This window comes from Lynx rufus, unplaced genomic scaffold (genome assembly GCF_022079265.1).
Source record: "Lynx rufus isolate CCGP_SWC_20201006 ecotype Redwood Valley unplaced genomic scaffold, mLynRuf1.p SCAF_8, whole genome shotgun sequence".
Classification (NCBI taxonomy): domain Eukaryota; kingdom Metazoa; phylum Chordata; class Mammalia; order Carnivora; family Felidae; genus Lynx; species Lynx rufus.
The window spans coordinates 124,480,058-124,502,138 of record NW_025814896.1 but is presented as its reverse complement, the minus strand read 5'-3'; the positions used below and the strand labels follow the sequence as shown (position 1 = coordinate 124,502,138).

Sequence of the window (22,081 nt, the reverse complement as noted above, 5' to 3'; positions counted from 1 at the left end):
GGGTTCACCATCTGCCCTTGCTGGTGGCATTCACCCCTTTGAGTTCTGTGTTGTTAGAAGAAGTCTGCATGAGGGAAGGTAGTTTTCTCACAGGAGTAGAAGGAGGACTTTATTTGGCTTCCTTCTATTACACCACATCTATCCAATATCTAGTAGAAACTTAAGTTTCTAGAAAATAAACATTGCACTCCTGTCTTTTCCAGTGATTGTATGTATGCGTGTGTATATATATATATGTATAATATGTATATATAATATATAATATATATAAAATATATAACATACATAGCATATATAGTATGCTATATAATATATAATATATATGAAATATATAACATACATAGCATATATAGTATGCTATATAATATATATTATATATTACATATAAAATATATAAAAATAAATATATTTATAATATATATTATATATATACATATTTCCTATTTTTTCATGTTCTCAGTTATTTCAGTAGACTTTTTTAAAAGCAGAAGGCAGTGAAGTTATGTTTTGTCTCCATCTTGTCTAACGAAATTTTTTTTTAACCAACATGTTCAACTTGATAAATACAGGCATATAATGATTTTAAGGTTTATGTCTACATACCAAATTTATATAAGGCTAGTTTCAGGTCTCTATGTGGCAAATTTCATTTAGTTGTGATAGTTGCCTGTGCAGAAGCTAATTAGTACTTATTATTTGCTTTTTAGAAAATGGATTCCACATCTCTGTTACCAATGTTTTTAGACATGGATCTGACAATATCACATATAGAATGTTTTCCTAAGGACGTTCTAGTGAAATTTCAAGGCAGAAATAATACTGAATGTGAGTTTGACTACCACATATTACAGAGGGAAATTCAGCATATTCCAAAAGTAAAAGCTAATGTGGACATTGATGAATTTTGTTTGGTGGAAGAAAGAGTATCTGGAGAATGGCAGAGAGGAAGAGTCATGCAAAAGAAAAATGAACTCTATACAGTGCTCCTCATAGATCACGGAGAAGAACTAAGAGTTGATAGTACACAGGTTGCTTCAGCCTGTGGCAACTTATTTGAGCTACCACCACGGGTAATATTTGGTATTTTTGCCAACATACTACCAAATGGGGAAAGATGGCCTCTTAAAGCTTTGAATTATTTTAAGTCATTAGTTGGACTACAAGTGAAAGGTTGTGTGCAAGCTGTGTTGCCTCTTCAAAGGACTCTTCTAGAAGTACCAAAAATTATATCCCAGGTTCTTGAGTTACAATTAGGCAGACTTATTGATGGGGATTCATTTCGTCTTATTGTGGAAATGTTAAAAGAATTCCCACAAGAAATGCCCGATTTACTACAACATAGAAGACCTGAATTGTTAAGTAAGAATGATCCTCCAGTTGATGTTCAACATGTTCTGGATAATTTGCAGCCATCTTTGTCAGTAGGCAGTATTGAAAGTATAAAGGTATCCTCTGCATTGAGCCCAAGTAAATTTTATTGTCAACTAATTAAATGGATTCCAGAGTTAGAAAATTTAACAGCGTGTATGACTTTGCATTATGATGCTACCGGTCAAGTAAGTAGTCCCACATGTGATAACTTTGGACTACTTTGTGTTGCCAAAAGAAGAAATGGACAGTGGTATAGAGGAATTCTTCAGCAGCTCTTGCCCAATAATCAGGTGAAAATTTGGTTCATGGATTATGGCAGTACTGAGGCTATACCTTCAATCCACGTAAAGAAACTTAAACAGGATTTTATTTTAGTACCATTATTTTCATTTCCATGTTCTCTGACATATTTAAACAGTCCAGATAGAGATGCCAGAAAATCTCAATTGAGTGTATTTAAACAAGCCTTGTTAGGACAAACAGTATATGCACACATCGATTGGTTCAATAAAGATGAACATTTGTTTTATGTAACACTACAAACTCAGGAGTCTACAATTAATTCTAAGTGTCTGCTGAAGACTATAGGCACACAAGTAATCTGTCCAGTGTCTGAATCAAAAATTTCTAGTATGTTTAAAGAGAATAGTGCTGCTGATGTAAATGGCTTTGCAGTTGAGCGTTTTGTTGGAAATACTGAATTGTCAATAGACTATCTAAATAAAAACTCTTTGAAAGTAGGTTTTCCTATTAAAACTGTAGAGATGGAGATAGAGGCTGCCTATATAGCTTTTGTAGTATATGTATTAAACCCATCAAATTTCTGGGTACGTACTAATGAACATCAGAATGAACTTCAAGATATAATGAAAAATATAAACAAATTTTATGATTTGTGTGAAAATAGTGAACTGATTCTAAGAAATCCAGAACCTGGATTATTTTGTTGTGCTAGATACAGCAAGGATGGACATTTTTACAGAGCTGTCATCACTGAAATTAATGGCTGTAAGATTAATGTTTATTTTTTAGATTATGGAAATACTGATTCCATACCATTTTTTGATGTAAAAGTTTTGCTTCCAGAGTTTTGTGAGTTGCCTGCCTTAGCCATGTGCTGTTCACTTGCACATATATTTCCTATTGAAGATTTATGGGTGAAGGCAGCAATTGACTATTTTAAAAAAATTGTCTTGAACAAAGAAATTTTGCTGCAGGTTCTAGCAAAAAAAGATGACAAATACATTGTAAATATTCAGAGTATTGAAGCCTCAGAAATTATTGATGTTGTCCCTCTTATGTTACAAGCTGGATATGCAGAATATTGGGAAGTAGAGCCAGAGTGTTATCCCAAATCTGCAAGTGAATATTCAGTGTTAAATTTAAAATTTAAAAACAAAGTTAATATTAAAGTCCTATCTGCCTTTCTTGAAAGACCTAAACTTTACCATTCAAATAAGCTAAAAGAAAGTAGCTTGTCTTTGGTAAAAACCCCAGCTGTTAATTTCTCAGACTTAAAAAGTCCTTTCACCTTGTCTGTGGGGACTGAGTCACCACGACCTTATAAAGAATATATGTTTAAACCAGGAACAGTCCTTGAAGTTAAGTGTTCTTCTTATTGTGGCCCAGGTGACTTCTCATGCCAGCTTCAATGTAAGTTAGAAGACCTAAAATTACTAATGGAACAAATTCAGAATTACTATAGCATTCATTCAGATCCTTATCAGATTGGGCAGATTGCTTGTGTTGCTAAGTATTCCAAAGATGGGAAGTGGTATAGAGCTGCTGTTTTGACTCGAGTATCACGAAAAGAATTTGACATAGTATTTGTTGATTATGGTTACCAGCAAAGAGTTTTAATTAAAGATCTTTGTGCTATTAACCCACATTTTCTTATGTTAGAAAGCCAAGCCTTCAGATGTAGTCTTAATCATTTAGTTGAACCCATTAGTTGTAAATCATTCAGTTGGACAAGAGAAGCATGCAGAGACTTTGGGAATTTTATTTCTTCATCTAAAGGATTGACTTGCACCATTTATGCCTTAGTTCTTACACATCCAAACTCTTTATGTCACTTAGTGGATTTGCAATCTCCACTTACTAGTGCGAAAGAATTTCTTATGAATCATGGCTCTGCACAGTATACTACATTATCAAAGCCATTCCCATCTTCAGTTAGTCTTTACAGTTACTGTTATTCTTCCTTTAACATAAAAATTGGAAGTGAGGAAGAAATATACATATCTCACATATATAGTCCCAGAAGGTTTTATTGCCAACTTAGTAGAAATAATAAAGACCTGGAGATGATAGAAACAAAAATCACAGAGATTAGTAATCTCAAAAATTGTCCAAAATATGATCCTAGTAAAATGAGACTGTGCATATCTAAGTATGTAGAGGATGGTCTCTTTTATCGAGCTTTAACAATGCCAACAGATTCATTAACTGACTTTCTGGTCTATTTTGTGGACTTTGGAAATAAGCAATTAGTAGAAGGAAGTACATTGAAGGCTATTTCAGATCAGTTTCCAGAGTTGCTGTTCACACCTATGCAAGCTATTAAGTGTTTTTTGTCAGATCTTAGAGATGTAGATGTTCCAGCAGAAATCAATAGCTGGTTTAAAGATAATTTTTTGGGAAAACGATTAAGGGCAATAATATTGTCCAGGGAGTCAGATGGCCAGCTTGGTGTAGAATTATATGATGGATATCAACATATAAATCAGAAAATTAAAATGTTGCTTCATGCTTATGGAAAAAAACATTGTGATCAAGCACGCTGTGTGGAAAAGGGTCATAAAATAAGTGAGAATAAGAGACTTACTATTTCTTTGAAAGGCAAAACAGAAAACCACTATCCCAATAATATAAATAAGACTCATGTAGTAACATATTCTGAAAGCAAAACAGATCAGTTAATGAATCCCAGAAGTACATATGCCAAGCTTTTGAAACCATCGGCCTGTTTTAAAATTGAACCTGTGTCAAAAAACAAAGTGAAGTCTTTGAGTGATGGATTCAAAAATAAAGGTGTAAAAATTGTCCCTGGATCTGCACATACTCTTGATGAAAATGATGTGGGCCAGAAATCAGTAAGGGTTGTATCACCATCTTTTATCCAAGAATTAAATCAAGCAGACTTTCAAAACCCATATAATCTTACTAGACCACAGATCAAGGATCTTCCTCAACCCAAAATTTACTTGAATGCCAAAGTTAAAGGATATGTTTCTAGTGTCAGTAATCCAGCAAGTTTCCATATTCAGCTTGTTGATAATGAAAATGTAATCATCAGACTTGCAGATGCTCTAAATGAAAGAAGAACAAAGATAGTGAAAGAGAGAAAATCAGTTAAGCCTGTGGTGGGAGACCTTGTAGTTGCCGAATACTCTGGTGACCATGCCATTTACAGAGCAGTCATTAAGAAAAATTTGCCAGGAAATTCTTTTGAAGTGGAATTTATTGACTATGGTAACACTGCGGTAATAAGCACATCAAAAATTTATGAATTTCAGAGGGAATTCTTAACAATTCCTCAGCTAGGAATCCATTCTTTTCTTAGTGGAGTCAAGTGGAATGAGCCTGATGAAATATGGGACAGTAAAACTGTGGATTATTTTGCATCAAGAGTAAGTAACAAAACAGTTGCATGTGAATTTTTGAAAAAGCATGAGCAGAAATGGGAAGTAAATATCATTTGTGATGGAACATCTGTTATTAATGAACTACTGAAATGGACAGCATGTTCAAAACTTCAGCAAACAGGATTGCAGATGCCAGTGGTTTTCTCTCAAAAAGTGAGTTCTGGTGAGGATAATGAAATTAAGAAAGGAAGATCAAATGAATATGAAGGTTCTATGATCCTTCAACCACCCTACCAACAGCTGGGTAATATTCCTTTTGAAGAGTTAAAACCTGGCCAACTGGAAAAGGCTGAAATACTTTATGTCTCAAAAAGTGGGACATTTTATGTGAAGTTATCAAAAAATAAAAAAATCTTATCAGATTTAACAGTATTAATCACTAAAGAAGTAAAAGAACCTTTATCAATGGGAACTATTAAAAAAGGCCTAGAGTGCTTGGCAAAATCTAAAAAAACCTTGAAATGGTATCGATCAAAAGTAGAAAAGAAGTGTGTTGATGATAAAGTGCTTGTTTTTTTAGTAGATCGTGGTAGGTATGAAATAGTACCTTTAGGTAATACCAAGGTGCTTAGTAATGAAATAAGAAATATTCCAAGACAAGCTGTGGCTTGTAAATGGATTTGGTTTGAAAATTTTAGAAACAGGTCATTTGAGTCTATTGTGTGTTTATTTGGTCATCTGGAAATAAATATTCTTTTCCTGAAATATTTAGACTCTGTGTGGGAAGTAGACATTTTGGTAGATGGCCTGTTACTTTTTGAATATTTAAATTTAAATACAGTTCGTGTTGAAAACAAACTTAGATCTTCAGAAACGATTTTTAATATGGAATCTAAGTCTCCTGTGTCATGTACAATAAGATCATATACTTGGGCCCAACTCCAAAATGGAAAGCGGTATTCTGGTATTGCCACTGCTATTTCTGATCCATCAGATTTCTGTGTTCAGTTAGAAGATTTCTTTGACACAATGAAATCTCTCTTTGTGTTGCTTTCTGATCTACCAGAAAACTTACAAACAGTGCCTCAAGAGTGCATATTTCCTGGTGCTAGTTGTTTGTTCAAATATGAACTGGAAGATCAGTGGAATCGAGTAGAAATTTCTGAAGTCTCTAATCAGTCTTTACTACTTGTGTTGATCGACTATGGATTTTCTGTTTACATACCTTATTCAGATACAAAAAATCTCAAAGTTGTTCCTGTGGAACTTCTGAATTTACCAAGGTTAAGTTATCCTTGTATCTTAGGTGGTATCTTACCTGCTAAGGGGAAGCATTGGAGTGAAGAAGCCAAAAGCTTTTTTCAAGATCAGCTAAGTAAACCAGGCTTAGTTTTTCAGTTGAGGAGGTATAATTTTGAAACAAAACTGGAAGTAGATGTCATTCATGAGAAAAACAGTTTGGCAGATATATTGGTTGTATCTGGTTTTGCAGTATATTCTAAAGATTCAGATCATCTTAATGATGGAGTTAGTACTAGTGGATCTACTGAAATCCAGTATCAATTACAGAGTAAGCCTGTTTTCCCATTGTTAGATCAAAATTGTTACAAAAGAGAAAATACAAGCTGTATATGCACTGAGAAACAAAAACTAAAAGAGAAAACCATAAAGAAAGAGGTCTATAAGAACTTAAGGAAAAGCAATATCAGTATGCGATTATATTCTAGAAATTTAACTCTGAGGAAGGCTGACATTGGAAAACATAATCCCCGAAGTACCATCACATTTGATACATGTACAGCAGCTTCATTTTGGGAACTACTGAATGATTTGAAGAATAACACTAATTTCATTGAAAACATTTTTGAAAAACTACCAACTGAAGAAATACAAGAAAATAACACAGTGGATTTGAGAACAAGGATAAAAGCACTGCGTGTTAATGAAAAAATTATATCTGAGGAACACTTAAAAGGTAGGTACCTATTTAAAAAAAGCAGCTTTTTTTTGTATATTGTTTTTTATTCCTTGAAAGTTTATTATATGCTAAGATTATCCAAATTGAAAAAATCATAGTGCAAGAAGCTCACTAGACAATCAATAAATGGATAAACGGGGAGTGATTACTTAATTATAAAATGATACTTGAGGATATTTTCCTGTTTTGAATGGTAACCTTTGAGAATGTAATGAAAGTGGAGAGAATTTTTAACCATATGTGCATGTACACATACATGACATTTTATAGATAGTTTCAAGGGTTTCACAAAACTAAAGGCCCATAGATCTCTAGTTAATAAATCTTGCTATTAGTGAGCTCCTGGGCTCATTTTGGAGAACCAATTTTCTGTTATGTGTTTATCAGATGAAATATATCTTTATTTAGATTTTTTGAGTGTACTTTTAGCATATTGCTAATAAAGTTAAATTTATAGTATAAACTGACTTGAACATATTTCCTCTTAAATTTTTTAGATGTCAAACTGATTCTATAATAAATTTTAATATTTTATGTTATCTGATTTTGCTTATGCACATTGTATTTTATTTTCTGTATGGATTAGTTACTGAGGATTTCATAGGCTATAAATGTTCCCTGCTTTTAATGAATGTTTGTTCTGACTATAAATCTATTATTCCATATTATCTCTAGTATTATAGCCGGTTACATTCTTTCAATGAGGGGAGGGATCTTGTTTTTATTGATGTATTTTAGAAGGAGTATTTCATTTGAATTCGTATTGAGGTGTTTTATAGTTAATTGATAAAGGCTGTAAAATTGGTCCTCTTATTTTTGAGTATTTTGTTATTAGCAGTTATGGTAGAGTGCTTACTATGTTCTAGGTACTGTGCTAAGATTTTTTGATGTATGATGTCTTTTAAAGCTTACCAAATTCTATGAAGTAGGTGGATATTAAGGTTTAAATGGAGTCCAATAACTAGTACCCATTTCTTTGCCTGAATTCTAAACCATTTTAGAGATGGACAAGGAGAGAAACCATTGATGAGCAAAATATCACATTAAAAACAAAACAAAACAGCCAATGGGCACCTGGGTGGCTCAGTCAGTTCAGCTTCCGACTTTGGCTCAGGTCGTGATCTCGCGATTCGTGAGTTTGAGCCCCACATTGGGCTCTGTGCTGACAGCTTAGAGCCTGGAGCCTGCTTTGGATTCTGTGTCTCCCTCTCTCTCTGCCTCTCCCCTGCTCGTGCTCTGCCTCTGTCTCTCAAAAAATAAAATGTTAAAAAAACCCACCCCAAACCAGTATTGATGGATGTGGGTTTGTATCAATGGGAAAGGGGTTTACCAACACCAAGTCAACAATTTAGACTTACCCACAGAGGCGAATTTCTTCATATTGGGGGTCTACCCATGTAAAACTTACAGGTTGAGGCGTTTATCTCCAAAAAAGAAAGGGAGGGAAGGAGGAAGAGACTAAACTGACCTATACCTTTGTCCTTCTGCATGGCCCTACTCCAAGTCTAAGTAAGGGAGTGAACAAACCAGAGTATTAGGCTAGGAGAATACCTCACCCGTGAATACTTGTACATGGAAGGAAACCCCAGGAATGGGAAGAAGCACCCCTCCCCCAAATTATTATCACTATTTTATGAATGATGCTCAGGGAAATTAAGTAAATTGCCAATGGCTCTAAAGAGAAAAATCTCAGTTCCTTGTTTACTAGCAACTCTGATGTTTCCACATCCAAAGTCTTTTATTAATTACTGATACTGCCTTTTGGAAAGGAGTTAGATATTTGAGGAAGAGTTTTCTATAAGCTTTTGACCATCAGCCCATACACTTTGGCATTTCTGTACCTTCTGTTGTTACTTTACATGTGTTTATTTCCACCGTCTTTGTTTTTCCTTAAGAACCCACTCTTGGTCCCCATCTCTATCCTACCTCCTGCATTCCTAGTACAGAGTGAACCAGTAAGTGAATTAAGTAAAAGTAGCTATTATGAAAACAAAGAACCAAACATTAAATTAAAAAATCTTCACTAGGGAAAAATCATAAATTTGAGTGAGACAAATACAAGAACCATGGTTTCATGGACTAAGAATTTTCTAATACACTTGCCATGATCCATGTAAAACAAAAAAATAAGAAAACATCAAATGGTTTCATTGCCTTGTGTACTGTCCAAACTCCTAGCCCCGATTACCCGTCCAACAGTGGTAGTGTAGTAGCCACTGCTGTTTGTTACTATTGCCTGCACGCGCTTTGAATCTAGGGCAAAATGGTATTAGTTCTTGGTTGAAGTTAGCAATATTTGAAATTGTTGCCTATTAAGGAAACTGGAAAAGTGGCTCTAATGGCCATGCTGTTGAATTTATACTTTGCACTGACATTAAGAAAGAAAGCTTTAAAAAATTCTGATGCCTGGGTCTCACTTTGAGATTGTTTTAATTGGTCAGGCTACCGCCTCCATGAGGATTTTAAAACCCCCTGGGTGATTGTAATGTACAGAGAAGGTTGAGAACCACTGTTTTAGAGACGATTGTGGATAACTTTCTGAATTATTTTGTGAGAGAAAACAATTCTGGACTTTGTGAAAAGTCTTAAAATCTATTCCTCCTGTATTTGGAGGCCAGACTATACATAGTGAATTACAGCAATTCTGTGCTAAACTTAATTTGAAATAAATATAGTAAAAATGCCACGATGTTAGAAATGACCTCAAAGTATAATACATTTATTTTGCCTTGCCCAGGTATTGTTTTAATTATAGAAGTTGCTGCCTCTTATGTTTAGAAAATTGGCTTAACTTTCCCCTAGTTTCACCCTACTGTAACATATCAGTATTAAAATATTCAAACTAGTTGTTTTGTTTGCAGATTGTTTTCTTAAAACTTACTAGTCTTTTCCCAGGATGTTTTTGCAGGTTTTTGTTGTTGCTTGTTTGTTTTTCCTGGAAGTCCTTGAATAGATAATTATGGGAACTAAAGAATGTAACAACCCTTCAAAAAGCACAGAAGTATCTAGTCACTCTTTGGTAATGAAGTACTGCGTTATGTTGATTTGTGCTACCTTCCTATGCTTCCTTATTTAACTGGAGGACACCTTTGAAAGAAATTTGGAATGGCAACCAACTTTAGAGGAGAATTTTGTCTGACATTTTACATTTGAAATAATACACCTAGACATCCAAGGGGAATGGCTGACAGGCATGTAAAATGTTAGACTGAATTTTGAAAATACGAGACTTGTAGGTGATACACACTTATGAATCACTTGCATCGGATGTAGCATGGTATTTAAAAGTAAGGTCAGTGAGGCCCCTTGCTCCTTGAGTTTGAATTCCTGCTTCATCCTTTCTTAACTGTGAAACTGTAGGTAAGCTTTTTAACATGGCTGTGCCTCAGTTTTTTCATCTGGAATATGGAAATAATAACTATGCATTTGGCTTCTTGTGAGGACTGAATAAGTTAAAATGTGTGAAACCTTTTCACTAGTATCTGGTGCAGAGTAAGTGCTCAGAAATTTTAGAAATATCAGCCATCCCAATAAAGCTCTAATGTATTTGTTTTGTAAATCTTTTGTGAAATTGCAATTTGAAAAATTGCTGATGCTGCTCTGCAAGAAACTGAAATATGTAGGGCAGTGTGTGTGTGTGTGTGTGTGTATATATCTATATCTATATCTATATTTATATCTATATCTATATATCTATATTTATAGTACAATGGTTAGATTAACAGTTAAATTTCTATTTGGAAGATAGGATCTATGATAGAGATAATTATAGTTCTAAATAAAGATTAGAACAGGCTATATGTATTTTTTCCAAAATGGGTATATATTAGTGATTGTTTAAGAAAAGATCTTTTCAGTTGTTATGTACAATTATATGTATATATTATAGTATATGTGTAATCTGATTATGCCATACTTCACTCCTCCTTTACCTTTTTCAATTGTGACTTTTAGAAATTGTTAACTAAAAAAATTCTGTTCATAGAAGGTATTTTCAAAATAAAATCTTGACTATGAATTAGACCCATAATGCTTGGAAAATTATATTACAGCATATTAATTATTACTTTTTTTGCTTGTGTTTCAGTGAAGGGAGATGAAAGCTCAGATCCTCTATGTATCAGTCTGGCAACAAATAATACATAGGATACCGAATAATTACTGTTTTGTTGTAGATGCTCCAAATATATAATAAAAGTGGTAAGCATATGACAATTTCTAATATTAAAGGTATCTTCAAGGCATCTAGATTGTTCAAATTATTTCCCTAGAAGACAATGATTAGAATACTACAGAAATTCTATGTGACCAGGAATTGTGATGATTTGTTTGTAGATTACTTAGGAAATGTGGTTCACTCCTAAAGTATTTTAAACATTTGATAAACCATTCTTTGCTTGTGTTTCCACAGTCATTAGATAATATTTTACCATTATCTGTATTTTTCAAGTGTCTTTCCTGACTGAAACCTTTGTTTCAGTTGCTGCTTTGTAGGGACATCATTGAAATCATGGAAAATATATAGAGAGTTAAGGCTATAGGACTGCATTCCCAGGAAAATATGGGTGCTTTTAGGACTGGCACTTATTAATAGGATATGGAAGAGAAGTCAGAGTTAATCCTATTCTTCCCTTTCTTTAGATCATACAGTGGGATTTTTCTTGCATTTTATTTTGCAGTCATACCTTTTTTTAAATTTGGTTTTACACTTTTGGTTGTTCATTAGTTGTAGATATTTGTGCCATTCAAGAACACTGCTGTTTGGTTGGGGGGGGGTAGATATTTTGTCAGTGTATTTAACTGTGAATTAGAATTTATTTTTCAAGTAAACATTTATTGAGCAAATTTAGAGTATTGTTTTGGTGCCAGGATAGAACCATAAAATCATGCAAATGTACTTAAGAGTCAGTGTCCACCAAATAGTTTTGAAGAACTAGAGATTTGGTGATTTATTATTTTTTTTTTTATTTTTTTTTGTAGTAAATAATATTTTATTCACCTTTTGTGTTATATTTTAAAATTAATATAGGACAAATAAATAATTTCATTAGCCTTTCTAATGACTACATACAGAATGATATGGAGAAAACTGAGTAAAAATACAGCAACTATTTTTGTGTGTTTTCATTTTAATAATCTATTTTCTATTATGCATGCATATAGAGATTTGGTGATTTAGAGAACATTTGGGGAAATTTAGAAATTTCCTAAGCTAGGTATGGAGAATCCAGTTTATCATTGTACATGTATATTGAATGTATTAATACTGTCATTTTTTTGAGGTTAGGAAGTAATTTCCAGAAATGCTGTTGTTTATGAATATATAGGAGTTTAAGTTGGGTATCTTGAAAGTTTATTCAGTGCAGGGAGGCTTCATATTTTTACGCTCCAAATTAATCTGTGGCTTGTGATTATTTTAGAGCAGAGAATTTAATATTTACTCTTTGCAATCGAATTTCTTTGAATACTTTTGTGTCATTTTCCTCCAAACTTCACCAGATCTCACAGATTATTTTGTGCAATTTAGAAAAGTACTTCTATTAGAAAATGAATTCACTTTATACAACTTCTGTGACTATTTAATACTGGGTTGCTTTTGTTGTTTTGTTACCATAAAACATGGCAAAGTTAATGATTTGGATAATTAAACAAAAGAAATGAATAAAGTAAGATAAAGTAGTATTAATGGGTGTTTTTTGGTACCAGTTTTATCATGAAGGGCCTCATACCTCTTCAGTTTTTCAGAGTTCTGTTAATTTCATTTATGTGTCTTGAGGTACAGTATTTTATGTTTAGAAATAGACAAACTTCACAAATTTATTTATAGCATTTATGTTATTAAATACTGTAGAAAATGTTTTTACAAGACTACGTTTCAGTTAATTCCTAACTGATTTTTTATTAGACAGAAGCCCAATCTAGAAAGTAACTGAAGAAAGGATTAAAATTGTTTCCTTTTAAGATAAAAAGAGCTTAATTTAAAACCATTTTCCTCTTTTTTATGGAGCTACATTATTATTTTTGTTCTACATTAGCTAGTTTGTTATACTGTAAAATTACAACATGGAGGATGTATAGTAATATAGTTATTCAGAGTACTTTCAAGCAAAAACAAATAGCGTATTCATCTTAAAATTTATATTTTCTTAGGATTAAGTTTTATTAGATTTTACAGATAAGTCAATATTAAAATAATGCTTTTTCCTACTCTAAAACACTTGTATGAATTTAAGTTAGTAGAAGCTGTTATTTTATGAATGTTGGCAATAGACTATTGATTCAAAATTTGGGAAGTAGTAGCACATTTACATTTTTAGATTAAAATATTTCAAAGTTGAGGATTGCTAAGCTTTACTTTTTAAATTTATTTTTTAAAAATTTTTCTCAGAAACATACTTGATAATTTTTTTAAGTTTATTTTGAGAGAGAGCACTTGTGCATGCTCAAGCAGGGAAGGGATAGAGAAAGAGGGAAAGAGGATCCCAAGCAGGCTCCATGATATCAGCATAGAGCCCTGTGTGGGGCTCGATTCCATGAACCATGAGATCATGACCTGAGCTGAGATCCAGTCAGATGTTTAACTGACTGCACCCCTAAATTCATTTGTAATTTTGCTTTACCTCCTATAAATTAAAAAATGTTATTTTTTTGAACTCATGTAAAATTTTATAAGAATAGAAAAAGTATTCTTTAGAAATGATAATTGATTTGGTTTTTAAAAAATATTCATGTATGCATTATTCAAATATGTGTGTGTATTCAATTTTTTTAAAACATTTATTCATTTTTGACAGTGAGAGAGAGCATGAGTGGGGAAGGGGCAGAGAGAGACAGAGACAAAGAATCTGAAGGGTCTCCAGGCTCCAAGCTGTCAGCACAGAGCCTGATGTGGGGCTCAAACTCAGACCACGAGATTGTGACCTGAGCTGAAGCGGGACGCTCAACCTGCTGAGCCACCCGGATGCCCCCCTTTTATTTTTTTTAAGTTTATTTCTTTTGAGCGTGGCGGAGGGGCAGAAAGAGGTGGGGGGACAGAGAGAATCTCAAGCAGGTTCCATGCTGTCAGTGCGAAGCCCGATGTGGAGCTCGAACTCTTCATGAACTGTGACATCATGACCTAAGCTGAAATCAAGAGTTGGACACTTAATAGCTGAGCCACCCGGACACCCCTATAACTTTTTCTGACTTTTATATGTGTATTTAACTCTGCTATTGCTTAAAAACTTCTTTTGTTCTAGTTGTGTACGCTCAAGGGAAATTATTTTTGTTTTGTATATTGAGTATTTTGAGTTACTTTTTCACAGTAAAACATTATAAATATAGTTTGCTAAAATCTCAATGAGTACGTTTTAAAAGGGCAATATAGCATTAACAGAATCATACCTTGTGCATATAGTGATGAAAAATTGAATTCACTTTAACATTTCCTTTAACCAAAATTAGTCCTTACTCAGACACTCGGCACAATTTTTTTTCTCTTTAAAGGTATTTCTAATTCTCAAAACAGTTTTTAATTTTTCATTTTTTTCACTTTTTAAAAAAAAATTTTTTTTTCAACGTTTATTTATTTTTTTTTGGGACAGAGAGAGACAGAGCATGAACGGGGTAGGGGCAGAGAGAGAGGGAGGCACAGAATTGGAAACAGGCTCCAGGCTCCGAGCCATCAGCCCAGAGCCTGACGCGGGGCTCGAACTCACGGACCGCGAGATCGTGACCTGGCTGAAGTTGGACGCTTAACCGACTGCGCCACCCAGGCGCCCCTCATTTTTTTTCACTTTTGAAGGAATGCTGGAGTTTTAAAAATTATAAATCTTTTTATTTGGCCTATAATTTGGATATATTTCTCAACTTTTTAAGAGTCTCCCGCATTATATTTATTTTCTACATTTGACTTCCAGAATTTTTCTTAGGTTATATCATGATAGCCATACTAAGAGTATTTAAGATTCTTATAGAAGTTCCCTTTGATGATACATTAACATCTTATGTAATGGTTTTAATGTATTTTCTTAGTTTTCTCATAATTTTTCATTAATCACAAAGTGATCAGTTATTGACTAATGTTATAATGCTATTTCATAATATATTTGTCTCTGTGTCCTTGAACATATTGATAATCTCTGAAAATCTTCTCCTTAGTACTAAAACCTTATCTTTTATAATCTTGTTACAGTCTTCTATATGGTACATTCATTCATCAAACTGTGTTAGATATAGGAGATACAAAAATGAGTCAAATTCTGGTTTTTAAGATACTTACATTATAGTGGTGGAAGCACATTAGTAATTATAACAAAGAATGGTACATGGTATGTAATAAAGGTATATAATAAGGTGCTTTAGGACCACAGAAGACCGTGCACTTTACTTCCTGGCATTGGGGGACCAGTTGGAAAAAGACTTTAAAAATAAAAAATATGACCTGTGATGGGGCGCTTGGGTGGCTCAGTAGGTTAAGCATCCAACTTCAGCTCTGGTCATGATCTCACAGTTCCTGGGTTTGAGCCCCACGTCAGGCTCTGTGCTGACAGCTCAGAGCCTGGAGCCTGCTTCAGATTCTGTGTCTCCTCCTCTCTCTGCTCCTCCTTTGCTTGTGCTCTGTCTCTCTCTCAGAAATAAATATACACTAAAACAATTTTAAAAAATGACCTGTAAGCCTGATTCTTCAAAGATATGCTAGGGAACTTAGACCTACAAGGAAGGAAATTAGAGGCCACATGGTACAGCCACGCACAACTGACTCAGTACAATCACCCTATTTTGTTTTGATCGCCAAGGCCTGAGGGGAGTTGGGAATATAGAAAGTGACTACTCATGGGTGTGGAGTTTCTCTTTGGGGCTCTGAAAATGTTCAGAAGTTAAATGGTGACAGTAGTTACACAATTCTTTAAATATACTAAAACTTATTGATCTGTACACTTGAACAAGGTGAATTTTATGACCCCTGAATATTTCAGTAAAGCTTCTTAAAAATTACATGTATGAAGCTTATGTATAGCTTATGAATTCAATAAGCTATTCCTTGAGACTGTTTAGAGAAGAACAGAGAAATGTAATGAAATTCTGATATCTACTTTAGGGATTTCAAAATTAAAGGGAATAAAATCTCAAACCTCAAGAACCAAAAAATAAATGAAAAAGGAGATCGCTAGGGTGGGGAGAATGGCATCCTTAGTCTAGATCATTCTATGCATGTCATTATTAGCTATTGGTCATAATAATAGCTATTACTAGCTATTAGCATTTTTAAACCTTTGTTATTTAAAAAAAGTTTTTTTAATGTTTAGTTTTGAGAGAGAGCAGGAGACAGAGTGCAAGTGGGGGAGTGGTAGAGAAAGAGGGAGACAGAATCTGAAGCAGGCACCAGGCTCTGAGCTGTCAGCGTAGAACCAGATGTGGTGCTTGAATTCATGGACTGTAAGATCATGACCTGAGCCAAAGTTGGACACCTAACTGACTGAGCCACCCAGGCACCCCTAAACCTTGTTATTTTCTTAAAAAATGTTTTTAATGTTTATGTTAGACAGACATAGTGTGAGCGGGAGAGGGCAGAAAGATAGCGAGGCACAGAATCTGAAGCAGGCTCCAGGCTTTGAGCCTCTGTGCTGACAGCTCAGAGCCTGACACTGGGCTCAAACTAACAAACCGTGAAATCATGACCCGAGCCCAAGTGGGATGCTTAACCGACTGAGCCACCTTAGGCACCCCTAAACCTTGTTATTTTTAAGTGTAGACCTAAAAGTGTACAAAACCAAGATATATAGCTACAGGCTTTCTGATAAAACACCTGTGTAACTGCTACACAGTGCAAAAATGGATCATTACCAGGACTCCAGAAGCTCTTTTCCTGTCCTCTCAAATATGCCCTCCTCTCCAAAGGAACTACTACCCTGACTTTTGGGGCACTATGTTCCTTTTTTTGTATCTTTAAAGTAGTTTTACCACCTAATTTTGCCAACAACCAAGAAATAATGCTTTTTTCTTTTAATGGTTATATATGGAACTGATAGTATGCTGTTTTTTTTTTATTTAAGTTTTTAGCTGAGCCAAAACCAAGAGTTAGACACTTAACTGAGCCACCCAGGCACTCCAGTAGTATGTTTTTGTTTCTTTTTGCACAATTTTTAAGTACGAGATTTATCCATTTTTTTTGTGTGTGTAGTTATGGTTCATTTATTTTAATTTCTTAAAATTAGGTATTTATGTATTTATTTATAACACAAGCAAAAAGGGGAGGGGTGGAGAGAGAGAATCCCAAGCAGGCTCTGTGCTGTCAGTTCAGAGCCCTATGTGGGCTTGAACTTATGAACCAAGAGATCATGATCTGAGCTGAAACTGAGTCAGACACTTAACCAATTGAGCCACACAGGCACCCCATTCGTTTTCATTTCTGAATAAATAATTTTTATTGTAGGGTATAAATTTATTCATTCTACTCTTGACAATTTTTCTAGTTTTCAACTATTGCAAATAATAAGGGAAATAACTGCGTGCCATTTCATGAACATGTATGTGCATTTCTGTTGGATGTGTCTGGGTTTCATTGCTGGAATTGTTGGGTCATTGTACACTAGAGGTAGAGAATAGAGGTAGGATGAAACCCTCTGGATGGGTAGTTCTCTTCATCTGGTTGCGTGTTACTCCTGTGGAGGATGCCTATGATAAGCATTGAGATGAATCACCAAGATTGATATGCCAAGATTCACATGGTCATTACCAGTGGCTCATCCAAATGCCTCTTCTGCAGGTTTCCTTATCTTTGTCTTCCATACTTGTACCTTCTGAGCCCCAGCCAACCAACTTAACCAGTTACCACTGTGTGGCAGTATATATGTGGTTACCTTAGGTTTCTTCCATTTCCATTCAGAAAGGATGTAGGGTGTGCCCAAAGGGAAAGTTTCTTCTTAGCATTGTTCCTTCAGGGATGTCCCTGAATGAGCATGTAGTCAGGCAGTAGTGCATGCTGGCTTGCAGTGGCATACTGTGTTGACCAATTTATGGATCATACTTGATTGTTAAAATATCCTCTGTCAGCTGGTCATAGGAAACCTTCCTGGGAAGACCAAAATATGATTTTTGAATGTTAAAACACCCTTGCATTTCTGTGATGTCTCATGTAGGCATGTTATGCAATCTTTTTAATGTCTTGCTATATTTGGTGCTAGTGTTATTAAAGGAATTTTGTTTATAAGGAATATTGGTCTATGGTTCTTTTTTCCCCACTTTGTTATGCCTTCTCTGGATTTGGTATCAGGGGAACAGAATGAGTTGGGAAAGGTCTCCTCTATCATCTGAAAATTTTTATGTAGGATTATATTTCTCCTTTGAAAGAAATTCCATTTTTTCCCCATGGTTCTTCCATTTTCTGTTTCATTTCTGCTTTGACTTTTACTGTGTTTGATTTGCTTTTTCTAGCTTCTTAAAGTAGCTATTATTTTAGATCTTTGTCTTTTGTAGTAGAAGTGCTTAATGCCAGAAACTGCTTTAAAGTTTATATGTTGAGAGAGAGAGAGAGAGTGAGAGAGAGGACGAAGAGTAGGGAAGGGGTGGAGATAGAGGGAGAGAGAGAATCCCAAGCAGGCTCCGTACTGTTAGCACAGAGCCTGATGCAGGCTCAAACCCATGAACCGTGAGATCATGACCTGAGGCAGAACCAAGCATCGGACACTTAACTAATTGGGCCACCCAGGCACCCACAGAAACAACTTTTTAAGTGTTCTTCAGGTGCAGCCCATATATTTTGAAGTGTGTCCATTTTTTAGGTTATTTTTTAATGCCCCTTTATTTATATTAATTTGGATCCAATAACAGTGATTTTCTCAGCTTTTGTTTTCCTCTGAATATCTTTAACTTTAGGCATATTTTCATATCATATGATAAGCTCTTTTCTTTTTTGATAAGCTCTTTTCAGATGTACAATTCAGTGTTTGGTATTTGTCACAAGTTGTGCAACTATCCCCATTAAAAACTTTTACAACATCTTATTATTCAATATTCCTACATACATTTACTGTTAATTCCCATATCCTTTTCTACCCCCACTCCCTGTTTCAGGCAAACATTAATTTCTGTCCTTAACACTTCTCTTTTCTGGACTTTTTATATAAATGGAATCGTGATATTTGGTCTCTTGTGTCTGGCTTCTTTCACTGAGTAAAATGTTTTTGAGCTACATCCATATCATAGTGTGTATCAGTAGTTCATCCTTTCTTATTGCTTAATAGTATTTCATTGAATAAATATACATATTTCTAAGTTTTGACTGTTAGGATTAATGCTGCTAAAAATATATATGTACAAACCTTTATGTGAATGTGTTCATTTCTCTTGGATATATACCTAAGAGTGGAATTACTGGGTCTTTTGGTAAAGTCATGTTTAATGTTTAAAAAATCCAAACTGTTTTTCAAAGTGACTGTACCATTTTTATATTCCTATTGACTATATGGAGGTTTTGCTGATTCTCTGTATCCTTATATCCTTGTCAATATGTTGTGTCTTTCTTTAAAATCCACGCACCCTGCACCGGCAACCACTGTTTCTCTCCATTTAAGGTCTTTTTTTTTTTTTTTTTTAATTCATTTTGGCTTAATCTCTGACCTATTTCACTTAGCATTATAGCCTCTAGGTCCATTTGTGTTGTGTACCTGGGAAGATTGCTGCCTTTTTTTTTCTTGAGTGACTGATATTTCATTGCAGATACATGTACCAGATTTTCTTCATCCATTCGTCTATGGATGGACTCTTGGGTTGCTTCCATTTCTTGGCTATTATAAATCATGCTGAAATAAACATAGGAGTGCATGTATCTTTTTCAAATTAGCGTTTTTATTTTCTTTGGGTAAATACCTGGTACTGAAATCATTGGATCATATGGTAATTCTGTTTTTAATGTAAGAAACCTACATACTATTTTCCCTAGTAGTGGAACCAATTTACATACCCTTCAACAGTGCATGAGGGTTCCTTTTTCTCCACATCCTTGTTTACACTTGTTATTTATTCTGTTTTTGATGTTAGCTGACAGATGTGAGGTAATATCTCATTGTGATTTTAATTTGCATTTCCCAGCTGATTAGTGATGTTAATCATCTTTTCGTGTGTTGGCCATCTGTATGTTGTCTTTAGAAAAACTCTATTCAAGTCCTCCACTCATTTGTAATTTGATTGTTTGTTTTTTGGTGTTGAGTTATAGAAGTCCTTTATGTATTTAGGTTATTAGCCCCTATCAGATATGTCATTTATAAATATTTTCTCCCATTCAGTAAATAGGCGGTGGTCTGCTTTGTGATGGTTTCCTTTGCTGTGCAAAAGCTTTTTATTTTGGGGTAGTCCTAGTAGTTTAATTTTGCTTTTGTTGCCCTTGCCCAAGGTGACCTATCTAGAAAAATATTTCTATGGCTGATATCAAATTACTGCCTATGTTTTCTTCAAGGGGTTTTATGGTTTCAAAGTTTCACATTTGGGTCCTTAATCCATTTTGAGTTTATTTTTCTGTATGGTGTAAGAAAATGACCCAGTTTTATTATTTTTCATGTAGCTCTCCAGTTTTCCCAGCACCGTTTGTTGAAGAGACTGTCTTTTCCCCATTATATATTCTTGCCTTCTGCATTGTAGATTCATTGAACATATAAGTGTGGGTCTGTTTCTGGGCTCTCTATTCTGTTTCATTGATCTGTGTGTTTGTTTTTGTGCCAATACCATACTGTTTTAATTACTATAGCTTTGTAGCATACATTGAAATCTAGGATTATAATACTCCAGCTTTGTTCTTTCTGAAGATTGCTTTGGCTATTTGGGGTCTTTTGTGGTTCCATACACATTTTAGGATTATTTATTCTAGTTATGTAAAAAATGTTGATTATTTTGATAGGGATTGCAGTAAATCCATAGACTGCTTTAGGTAGTATGAACATTTTAACCATGTTGGCTCTTCTAATCCATGAGCATGGAACATCTTTCCATTTGTTTGTGTCTTCAATTTCTTCCATCAACATTTTATAGTTTTTGGAATATAGGTCTTTCACCTCCTTGGTTAAGTTTATTCCTAGGTATTTTTGGTACAATTGTAAGTGGGATTGTTTTCTTAATTTCCCTGTGCTATTTCATTATTAGTGTATAGTAATTAAGTAGATTTCTATATATTTTGTATACTGTGACTTTACTGAATTCATTTAACAGTTCTAGTAGTTTTTTTTTTCCTGGAGTCTTTAGGGGTTTCTTATACACATTTTAATATAATCTGCAAATAGTAAAGTTTTACTTCTTCATTACCAATTTGGATGCTTTTTCTTTTTCTTGTCTAAATGCTGTGCACAGACTTCTATGTCAAATAAAAATGGTGAGAGTGACCATCCTTGTTCATGATCTTAGAGGAAATGGTCCCAGTTTTCACCATTGAGTATGATGTTAGCTGTGCATGTTTCATATATGGCCTTTATTATGTTGAGGTGTGTTCATTCTACATCGACTTTGTTGAACATTTTTTATCATGAATGGATGTTGTACTTTATCAAATGTTTTTTCTGAATCTGTTGAGATTCTCTCTTCTTAATGTGGTATATCATTTTGAATATATTTATGAATACTGAGCTACCTTTGCATATATGGAATAAATTGCACTTGATGTGAATGATTTTGTTTAATGTATTATATTTGGTTTGCTAATATTTTGTTGAGGAATTTTTTACGTTTATCACAGATACTGACCTGTAGTTTTCTTTTTTTGTAGTGTTTGTGTTTGGTTTGGTCTCAGGGTAATGTTGCCCTGCTAGAATGAATTTAAAAGCTTTCTTCCTCTTCTGTTTTTTTGGAATATTTGAGAGGAATGGGTACTGATTCTTCTTTAAATTTAAATCCTTTAAATCATGTAAATGTTTAGTAGAATTCACCTGTGAAGCTGTCTGGTCCTGGATTTTGTTTGTTGGGAGATTTTTTGACTACTGATTCTATTTCATTGCTAGTAACTGGTCTGTTCAAATTTACTGTTGCTTCCTGATTCAATTTTGGAAGGTTATGCTTCTAGGAATCTATCCATTTCTTCTAGGTTGTCCAATTTGTTGGCATAATAGTCTTACCTTTTATTTCTGTGGTGTAGTTTGTTATTTCTCCATTTATCATTTCATTTGAGTTCTCTTTTTTCTTG

The 22,081-nt window shown here is 34.2% G+C and overlaps 1 protein-coding gene across 1 annotated transcript; it reads left to right on the top strand.

Annotated features, from left to right (window-relative positions):
• Window positions 1–710: 710 nt before the first annotated feature.
• On the top strand, window positions 711–11,082 carry TDRD15 (tudor domain containing 15). Its single transcript, XM_047068339.1, has 2 exons — window positions 711–6,933; window positions 11,024–11,082. Exons 1-2 carry the CDS (start codon window positions 711–713, stop codon window positions 11,080–11,082), a joined length of 6,282 nt encoding a protein of 2,093 aa, XP_046924295.1.
• Window positions 11,083–22,081: the final 10,999 nt, after the last annotated feature.